The sequence below is a fragment of the Gymnoscopelus braueri genome (assembly GCF_963280865.1).
Source record: "Gymnoscopelus braueri genome assembly, chromosome: 13".
In the NCBI taxonomy this organism is placed as follows: Eukaryota; Metazoa; Chordata; class Actinopteri; order Myctophiformes; family Myctophidae; genus Gymnoscopelus; species Gymnoscopelus braueri.
Window position 1 is genome coordinate 36187496 of NC_137615.1, and position 11122 is coordinate 36198617.

Below are 11122 nucleotides of genomic sequence, written 5' to 3' on the forward strand. Positions count from 1 at the left end.
CTGCTATTTTCAAAATATTTGTATACATTTGAAAACTTCAAATGGGACATTCTGCATAATGAGTAGCCTATCACTTTTGGTACATTTTGATGCCAACATTTTTGTACTTTTACCTCAAGTAGCCCTACATTTTGAATTCTGGACTTTTAACAGAGTATTTCCACATTGCAGTATTGATAATTTTACTTAAATGAAAAAAATGTAGTACTTTTTCCACCACGTTTAAGCCTCTACAGGCTTAAACGTTGAAAGTGTGATCCCCCCCCCCCCCTCCCCTTTTCTCGTGATGCAGTGAACCTGCTCTGCGCAGAACCGAGGGCACTATATAAGCCCTCATCGCACCAGAGACACGATCACAACGACGGCGGGACGCACAGCTCCGTGCAGGTTTGTCATCACCTGCATCACATTGCGGTGCTCGAACCAAAAAAAAAAAACCTCAAACGACACACATACAGACCAGCCAGCATGCAGGCCAACAAGAAGAAGGGAATCCATTGGCAACTTTTACTGTTTTCCCACTTATTTTTGGAGAGTTACTCGGCTCAAGACTTCGGACAGACCCAGTTCATCTGCACGTCCGTGCCGAAGGATATGGACATCTGCGCGGCCACCTTGCAGAACAGCGTGCCCGGGGACGATCTGAAGACCACCGTTATGCAGCTGCGGGAAACAGTCTTACAGCAGAAGGAGACGATAATGAACCAAAAAGAGACGATCAGGGAGCTGACCTCAAAGTTGGCTCGGTGCGAGAGCCAGATTGGGGGGTCCGAGCCCGGCGGAGACGCGCGGCCAGGGGGAGGCAGGAGGAAAGAGTCCAAGAACACGATGGGAGACGTGTCGAGGGGCCCGGGTGACACTTTGACGCAACTGTCACAGACTTTACAGTCTCTGAAGCAGAGACTAGAAAACCTCGAGGTAAGCTCTGATCCATATGAGGCATCATTAAAAGACCAGTGGTTTTCAACCTTTTTCATATCTAGGTCCATCATTGTTTATTCAGCATTTGAGCCACGGATCACCGTTTGATGAGATGTCCCATGAAACTTAGAATATTTTGTTGTTGTTGGATGAGATTTTGTCCGCAATTCCATCCATTGATGTTGGTATACCATTAGGAGAGATAACAGGCACACGTTGATAACAATTCTTACATTCTATAATTGTGTAGACTTCTTGTAAATTAAGTAATGCAAATGTTTAACAATAATTTGACTCTTGAGATCGTAAAATGAAACCGGGTCCATTTGGTTACATTTTCCGCTCTCAAGAGCTAAAGATCTATCCATTTGGTTTCATTTTTATTTATTTTTCTCAAGAGGTAAAGATCTATAAGGGTCTATTTGGTTTCCAACTCTCCATCATTTAGCTGGGGACCACCTGGGACCCCCTCAAGGACCACTGGTGGTCCCCAGACCACTGGTTGAGAACCACTGATTAAGACCAATAACAAAACATTATGCATAATGCTTCAGTGTGCCAGTTGTATAGTTTATTTCAGGTTTCATATCTAATTACCATCCGTTAATAGATTGCACCCAATTGCACCTCTGCTACCCCGCCTTACCAGTCGTAGCCTAAAGCAGTGGTTCTCAACCTTTTCAGGCCGGGATCCCCCCCAAAAAATCATATTTTAACTGGGGAACCCCCCAGTTAATGTAGGAGTTGAGGCATAACATTTTGCTTGACTAGGTTCTTGTAGATCGGCTATTTTCACAATTTTTGGCTATTTGTTGTTGAAATTTTTTATAGTGTAGTTTGTTGATGCAGTAATGGTCTTTTTTTGGTCTTTTTTGTTTTGTTGTTGAGGTATGAAAAGGTCTTAAAAGTCCTTAAATTGTCACTTCACTGTCATCTGGGGAACCCTCCCAAAATCCTGTGGGGACCCCCTTGGGGGCCCCGACCTTATTTTTAACTCTATGGTCCTGACCTACAGGTTGATGAGAACCACTGGTAAAGGAGTCATGGTGAAAACAAACCTTAGGCTAGAGGATAAATGTATAGTTGCCTCGTCCGCACCGCTTTGAAGAAGTTAAGCTGGCATTATCCCGCATGCGTCCCGGGACCTATGATGGGGGATTCTGATGCACTTTTAACTTTGAGCTATAACACAGTGGTTCTCAACCTTTTCAACGCGAGTCGTTTTGTGAGCTTGTAGATCGGCTAATTTCAAAATGTTTGCCTTTCTTATATTATTTGACAATTTGGCCAATGTTTGACCAGTTTTTATAGTATAGTTTTGTTTACTTTTGATGCAGTAATGGACTTTTTTTTTATTATGTATTTAAAAAGTCCTTATATTGTCACTTTACTGTCATGTGGGGACCACCTCTGGGGGTCCCGACGCACAGGTTGAGAACCCCTGAGCTCTAACACACCCTCTTTTCCCCGCAACAGCAATTCAGCAGAAACAACAACTCGGTGCAGGCGACCAGCCTGAAAGACCTGCTTCAGAGTAAGATCGATGACCTGGAGAAGCAGGTTCTCTCTCGTGTGAACAGCATCGAGGAGGGCAAGCCTGGCCTGCGGAACGAGACGGAGCAACGTGGCAGAGTGGAGTCCACACTGACCTCCCTCCATCAGAGGATCACTGACCTGGAGAGAGGTGATGATGGGAGACCACAGTTTAGTCCTAAAAAACTCAACTTGGAATTTGAAATTGCCTATACACATTATTTGGTACCTCTACCTACGACACACGTAGCCTACTGCAGTGGTGTAAAGTAACCAAGTACATTTACTCAAGTGCTGTACTTAAGTACAATTCTGAGGTATATTTTACTTTACTGGAGTATTTTTCAATTTTCTGTACTTTTACTTCTACTCCACTACATCTCAGAGGAAAATATTATACTTTTACTCCACTACAATTATTTAGATCTACATTTTAGTTACTTTTTAGATTTAGATTATTATTACAAATCATACATTACCCACTTCAGCCCTATATACATTTTTGGCCATTTGAAAATAGCCGATCTGCAAGCTGCAAGTTTGTAGATCTGCAATTTTTTATTATTATTATTTTTTTTACATTTTATACATTTGAAAACTTGTGAAATGGTACATTCTGCATAATGAGTACTTTCTACTTTTGGTACTTTAAGTACATTTTGATACCATTACTTTTGTAGGCTACTTTTACTCAAGTAAATTTTGAATTCCGGACTTTTACTTGTAACAGAGTATTTCTACATTGCAGCATTGATACTTTTACTTAAGTAAAGAATGTGAGTACTTTTCCCACCACTAGCCTGCTGTAGATGAGAGAAAGATTTAAAGCCTTCCGACACCCATCTCAACGAGAAATCTCATGATCAATGTAAAACACAAATCGGAAGAAAGTGGAATCTGCCGCAAAGCTGTAATGCTTTCTGTTAGCTCGCAAAAGAAATGGTGCAGTCCAGAATATTCAGCATTTTTTTCCTCCCAGTCGATCTAATTCATGCAAATCAAATCATTATAGAAGCAGTGAATGACCTATCTCTGGACTCGCACTGCTGCGACCCTTCTGAGAAGCGCGAACTTAGCCAGCACTGTACTGATGCTCTCTGATGATGCGTGTTTGAGATGCCTGTGGAATACTGATTACAAATGGGGCCCTGCTCATTACAGCACATATGACACATAATCAGTGGTGGAAGAAGTACTCAGATATTTAACTTTAAGTGAAAGTAGCAATACCACAATATAAAAATACTCTGTTACAAGTAAAAGGCCTGTGTTGAAAACGTTACTTGAGTAAAAGTACAAAAATATTCGCATCAAAATATGCTTAAAGTACCAAAAGTAAAAGTACAACATTTTTTGAAAATAGCAGATATACAAGCTCACAACGCGCCGCGATCCAACGCATTGTGAGCTTGTAGATTGGCTATTTTCAAATAGCCTATGTATAAAAAAGTAACTAGTAACTAACGTTTTCAAATAATTGTAATTAATATTTGTCTCTGAGATGTAGTGGAGTAGAAGCAAAAGTATAAAAAATTGGAAATACTCCAGTAAAGTAAAAAAAAATACCTCAAGATTGTACTTAAGTACAGTACTTGAGTAAAAGTATTTAGTTACTTTCCACTACTGCTACTATAGTAGGCTACAATCGCAAGGGAGGGGTAATGGGAGGAGAAAATGGGAGAGAAGGAGAGCGTCGTTCCTCACTTGGCAGCATAGCTATGACGATTATCATGATGCGAGATTAAAAAACAAAAAAGCTTGAGCTGCATGATTCAGAATGTGTGGTTGTGTAACATGTAAATCCTACTGTATAGGCTACATAAACTGTGTATTTATGCAAATTATGTCATAGGAGCATAATACACACTTAGGCTATGCAATATACCATATACCATTCAATATACCATTGTCACGCACGCACGCACGCACGCACGCACGCACGCACGCACGCACGCACGCACGCACGCACGCACGCGCGCACACACACACACACACACACACACACACACACACACACACACACACACACACACACACACACACACACACACTATTGTTGTTATGATTGGCAACTGGATTAGTTTGTATTATCTGACATGTTATGTTCTGCTATGTTGTTCAACATTGCAGCTATAGTAATAATAACAATAATACAATACATTATAACATAAAATGTGTTTTATTTTTGGATGACAGGGCAAAAGGAAAACCGGCCTTTGGACAGATTCCAGCTCACCTTCCCGTTGAGAACCAACTACATGTATGCCAAAGTGAAGAGGAGCCTGCCAGAAATGTATGCCTTCACCGTGTGCATGTGGCTGAAGTCCAACGCATCCCCAGGAGTGGGAACCCCATTCTCCTATGCAGTTCCGGGACAAGCCAATGAGCTGGTGCTGATAGAGTGGGGGAACAACCCAATGGAGATACTTGTAAATGACAAGGTAGACTACATATGTGCCTTATGTTTATTCTGAGTGAAAATAAGAACCGTTGACGCCTATACCATAGAGACATAAGCCTATCTCTACTTCTATGTAAATTAGCATTTTGTCCATATAATTAGTCTCTCTGCTCATCAATGTGCAACATAGGCCTGGAGCTTTTAATATGCATATTGAAGTATTGTTCATAAATTCACATGACACAATATTACAGTGGGTCACATTTTATTTTAAATCCATTAAAGGTTGCAAAATTGCCATTCCTGATCAATGATGGAAAATGGCACCATATCTGTGTAACCTGGACTACTCGTGACGGCGTTTGGGAGGCATTCCAGGATGGAGTGATGAGGGGCAGTGGGGAGAATCTGGCACCGTATCATCCCATCAAACCACAGGGCATGTTGATCCTCGGACAAGAGCAGGTAGGCTATACCCACAAGGCTGCATATTTTTCAGCTCCTCACTGCAGTCCCCTGCAGAGCTGTCCTTTCAGCACTGCAAATGCAAATGCAAATGAAAGAGCTGTCCTTTCAGCACCATAAAAACTAATAATGAACAATTTGAAAGAGCTGTCCTTTCAGCACCACAAAAACAAACACTGAACCATTCAAAGAGCTGTCCTTTCAGCACCCCGAAAACAAACAATGGACCATTTGGTTGCTGTTGGGCAGAAACCTTGTATCTCCATATTAGAACTTTTTTTTAATAGTGTATTAAAAAAGGAACAGTTTTGGACATACAAGGTTTCCACCCGGCAGCAACGGTTTGAAATAGCTGTCCTTTCAGCACTCCGAAAACAAACAATGGACCTTTTGGAAGAGCTGTCCTTTCAGCACCTTGAAAACAAACAATGGACCTTTTGGAAGAGCTGTCCTTTCAGCACCTTGAAAACAAACAATGGACCTTTTGGAAGAGCTGTCCTTTCAGCACCTTGAAAACAAACAATGGACCTTTTGGAAGAGCTGTCCTTTCAGCACCTTGAAAACAAACAACGCACAATTTGAGGGAGCTGTCCCTTCAGCACCACAAAAACAAACATTGAACCATTTGAAAGAGCTGTCCTTTCAGCACCTGGAATGCAAGGAGCTGTTTGAAGCATTTGAAAGCGCTGTCCTTTCAGCGCCACGGATACAAGGAGCTGTTTGAAGGAGCTTTTTCAAGTTCAAGTTTTTAGACTCTATACCATCTAATTTGCTGCTGCATGTGAGATTATAAGTCTAGTACAAACAAACTTGCTTGTGGGGAGGTTTTCAAAGGGCTAAGATCTCGTGAATATGATTTTACACGAGATCATTGATGATCTTTAATGATCATTCATTAGGAGAATAATAATCCTAAAGCGATGTTATCGTCTCTTCTCAAAAGCTCTTGGGAATGATACATTATTTATGAACAATTTAACTGAAGGTTAATGTGAAATAATTGTTTTCTTTTTCTGGGTTATTAGAATATCCTTCTTAATTAATGTCATATGTTTCTTTTACTGCAGGATACGCTTGGAGGCGGATTTGATGCCACACAAGCTTTTGTTGGAGACTTGGCGAACTTTCACATCTGGGATCGGAAACTGTCAATTGGAGAGATATACAATCTTGCAACTTGCAGCAGCAAAGCACAAGTGGGCAATGTTTTTTCATGGCTGGAGACGAGCCTCGATATTTACGGAGGAGCATCAAAGTGGACTTTTGAAGCTTGTCGCCAGCTCAACTGAACTGCAGGGAAGGCAAAAGCCAATGACAAATAGCGTTTGTTAAGCCACTGTATAGCATCGGTAAATGCGTTTGAAAGATCAGGAGGTGTTTATTTCCGCAAATAGCGCCTGGATTTGTAATAAGTATTTGAATACGTCATGTGTGAACACTTGCTAGATTTTTACCAGATTTTCATGTGGGATAGGTTAATGGAAAAGGACACTTTGGCATCCTGGGGTGCTTGAAAGCACATTGCTCAAACCGAGACAGTTTTGGGTCTTCTCTCTAATGGCGACCGATGCTGAGGTTTGGGAATACTTGACAGGTCGTCGTCACAACACAAAATGGATGGTGCACTTCACAGACCACGGAGACCATCAGTTGTAGGAGATAATGTAGTTTTTAGTGGGCTGACAGATGACACGCATTTTAAAAGATTATTAATTTCTGTTTATTTTTTCTTTGCCCCACTGCCTGGAATTTTCACTGTGATGAAAGTGGATTTTGGGAAAAGGAATGTATACTTCAAAAACCCTTTTGAACCAGAGACGGCGCTCTTCTCTATAGCTATTCTTTCTGTATCACCACCTGCTTGATGTGATTTCGTGTAAAAGAATGACATATTTCTTGCCAACATACAAGCCTGAGTGCCTTGGGCTGTTGATAAAAAAACAAACTCGGCACATTCATTTATGAGTTGCAGATTTGTTTTGTGTCTTTGTGTTAAATTTCTTGTAAATTAATTTCAAAAAGAGATGTTTATTGTATCCACTTTTTAATCAGTTGGATAAGAGTGTCTATTGTAAAACGCAATCCGTTGATAACCATGGCACATTTTGCAGGTGTTTGTACTTTAATAGGAATGTTATCTGTACAGTAAAAGCATGACTTAATTACTGTAAATGCTGCGTCAGCATCGACGACCATTGCTTTTACTATCCTACTTTTAGGTTGAGATTTTATACTGTATTGTTATATGCTCAAAGCATGGCAACACTGTCAGATGAAGAAGTTATAATTTTTCTAATAAAATTGTGATACCTAAATATATGCATGTGTGTGTGTGTGTGTGTGTGTGTGTGTGTGTTTGCATGTGTGTGTGTGTGTGTGTGTGTGTGTGTGTGTGTGTGTGTGTGTGTGTGTGTGTGTGTGTGTGTGTGTGTGCGTGTGTGCGTGTGACTGTGTGTGTCAGGCGTGTTGTGCATGCCTGTGTGTGTGTGTGTGTGTGTGTGTGTGTGTGTGTGTGTGTGTGTGTGTGTGTGTGTGTGTGTGTGTGTGTGTGTGTGTGTGTGTGTGTGTGTGTGTGTGTGTGTGTGTGCGCGCGTCTGTCTGTCTGTCTGTCTGTCTGTCTGTCTGTCTGTCTGTCTGTCTGTCTGTCTGTCTGTCTGTCTGTCTGTCTGTCTGTCTGTCTGTCTGTCTGTGGATTGACGACGTTGTCCCAAAATGTTGATTTGTGCACATGGGTGTATGCATTGTACAGTCTGTCTGTTTGTGCACATTTCTGTGTTCTGGTTCTTTATCAGAGGTGCGTGACGTGCAACTACAGTATGTGTGCATATGAGTTTTAGTGCACCTTGTCTATGTATGTATGCCAATCTGTGCAGCGCTGCTTTAGAGGGACAGCCCAAGACAGAGTTTGTTCAAGTCTAGCTTTTGACCCTGGTACCCAACGGTCTGCACCTTGAGACGTCACCTGATTTATTCAACACAAAGGGACACTAGAGATGTTTGGCCTTTTTTATTTTTCAAAAGACTGAGGCAGTGAGGCAGCGTTCACTTTTTAAAAAAACTATCTCTGGTGCGCTGACCGCCAGCTCCGAGGTTCAAATCCCTGACGCAAAGACACTGCTGTTACACCACTGAACCTGGGTCACTGTTGGTGTCACACTGCCGAAAGATCCAAACCACAAGGGGTGTTGAAATATGAATGGAAAAGGATGATATGAGAGAGTCTACAGAGTAAAACCCTCAGTGTTAATGTATCCATTTGCAACTCTGAGAGTGTACAAATATTTGTACACTCTCAGCCAGAGTTAAATGAACACTGGGGGTTGGATATGCAAGTCTACAATATGCTGCAACACACGTGCACCCATAACCACGTGCATTGACCCCTACACACACACACAGTCACACACACACACACACACACACACACACACACACACACACACACACACACACACACACACACACACACACACACACACACACACACACACACACACACACACACACACACACACACACACACACACACACACACACACACACACGCATGCATGCAGGCACGCAGACTAATTCCACCTTGATTCATTGATGTACTATGGCTCGGGCTAACCTCAAGAGGCATATGCACACACAATGCTCACAAACACACACATGTGACCAAAGTGTCTGAGTGGAGCAATAATAATGCTCTTGAGATTAACACAAAGAAAACGGAAGAGATTGTATTTGGTTTGCCCGCTTACTCGTATAAAGTAGCGGCTCTCAAAGTGGGGTCTGGGGACCCACTGGGGTCCTTGATGGGGTTTCAGGGGTCTCCAGCTAATTGAGTTAATTTACCGCCAAAATCAGTTTAACCACTTTAACACTATATATATTGGATATTTGAAAATAGCCAATCTACAAGCTCACAACATGTCGCGATGTGACACGTTGTCAGTTTGTAGATCTGCTATTTTCAAAAAATCTTGAATAATAATGTTGTCATATTTTTTGGAACATTTTAACAATATAAATGTTATATGGGGTCCCTGCCAAAATATATTTTTAGATGCAGGTCCAACTGCATATTAATGTGTGGGTCCTTATCATGAAAAAGTTTGAGAACCACTGGTAGTGGTATAAGGCTCCTATTGTTGTCCATAACGTCAAAAACAAGCACGTATTTTAATTCAACACTTAGGTGTAATGATAGACCATATGATATCCTGGACAGACCACATTGATTTGTCAGCGAAAGGACAAAACAAAGTTGTCCCTGCCTCCTTAAGTCTTTGTGTGGCATGTAAACAAATTAATTACTTTCTTTCTTTTTTACTTCTATGATTATGAGTGTTCTACAGTATTGTAATGCTACATGGTACAAGAGTTGTCCATTACTTTAACCCTCTGGCGTCTGGCATTTTGTTTTCAAATACAAAATATCCTTTTTCGTCAGGGCTGGTATGGATGATTTGAAGGGATGAACCACTTAAGCCCAACAATATGCTTTGTCGTACAATGAATAGCAAATTCAATGCATTGTGAGCTTGTAGATCGGATATCTTAGCAATTTTTGGAAGATTGTAGGGCAATCCCAAGAAACTCTAGCTAATCATAATCATGTATTAAGACTCTGCCCCAACCAAGTTGTGAACAATGAATAGGCCTACAAATTGTTATAATCCAAACAGAGACACAGGGTTCTGTGATTTTAAGCACTTCTACAGTTAGCCTGTGTGTGTTTAAAAAAAAGAAGCTCTACACCAAATCCCTTTGCCGAAAACAGTCGATATACAGGCTCACAAAGCATCACACTGTGACATGTTGTTAGCTTGTAGATCAGCTATTTTTGCCAAATAGGGGCAAAAGGGTCAAAAGGGTTCAGGTGGTTAATGGGATATACTGAAACACTAATAATCCCAGATCAAATGTATGTTGAAGCCCTTGAATATTGTCTTCTTTGATTCTAATGTTATGTTAAATGTATGTATCTTGTTTCTTGCCTTAATTTTAGTTGTTTCTTTTTATGTGATGTTGCAAATGGAGCTGTGATGCAAGAAAAAGTCTGACCTGTGTGACAATAAAAAAGCGTCATCATATTATTATCATCATACTGTAATGCTGTATACACACAAACTTGCATAGATAGATAGATAGATAGATAGATAGATACAGATACAGGCGATAAACTATAGCGATTTAGGGTCATTGTTTGGCTCTCTGCAGTTCGCACGCACGCACGCACACACACACACACACACACACACACACACACACACACACACACACACACAAACACACACACACACACACATTTAAAGGCGTAACATGACTTTCATGAAGAGGCAGGCACACCTTTCAATCCATATGGTGTGTCTGCAAATGAAGGGGTCATATCTCACATTACAGACTGGAATTAAATGTTCAGTGTCCCTGTGTTTTTGCAATAACTCTGCTGTCGGCCAGGTCATACAGACCTCACCAGAACCAGGTCATGCGTGTCAGGAAGCCACTGAGGGAATTGAGGGTGAGAATGAATTCACTCACAAATAGAGATACCTCAGACGTCAATAACTGTCAATCCCCAGACACCAGTCCAGTTCCATCCCGTACTATTTCACAGGCTTTACACAGTAAAATCCTCAGTGTTAATTTAACTCTGAGAGTGTACAAATGTGGTTACATTTGTACACTCGCTGAGTTACAAATGGCTAAATTAACACAGAGGATTTGACTGTGTACACCCAGCTAAAGGGTACACAGTAGGTGTTAGATTTCATGGATAATTCCTCGGATAGAGAACAGCAAGGCACTCACAAACAC

The 11122-nt window shown here is 41.2% G+C and overlaps 1 protein-coding gene across 1 annotated transcript; it reads left to right on the forward strand.

Annotated features, from left to right (window-relative positions):
- Positions 1–468: 468 nt before the first annotated feature.
- Positions 469–6609, forward strand: nptx1l (neuronal pentraxin 1 like; the record flags this gene model as incomplete). Its single annotated transcript, XM_080446302.1, has 5 exons — positions 469–918; positions 2398–2605; positions 4651–4895; positions 5141–5320; positions 6388–6609. The coding sequence occupies 5 exons, from the start codon at positions 469–471 to the stop codon at positions 6607–6609; spliced, it is 1305 nt and encodes a 434-aa protein (XP_080302428.1).
- Between the last annotated feature and the right edge of the window lie 4513 nt (positions 6610–11122).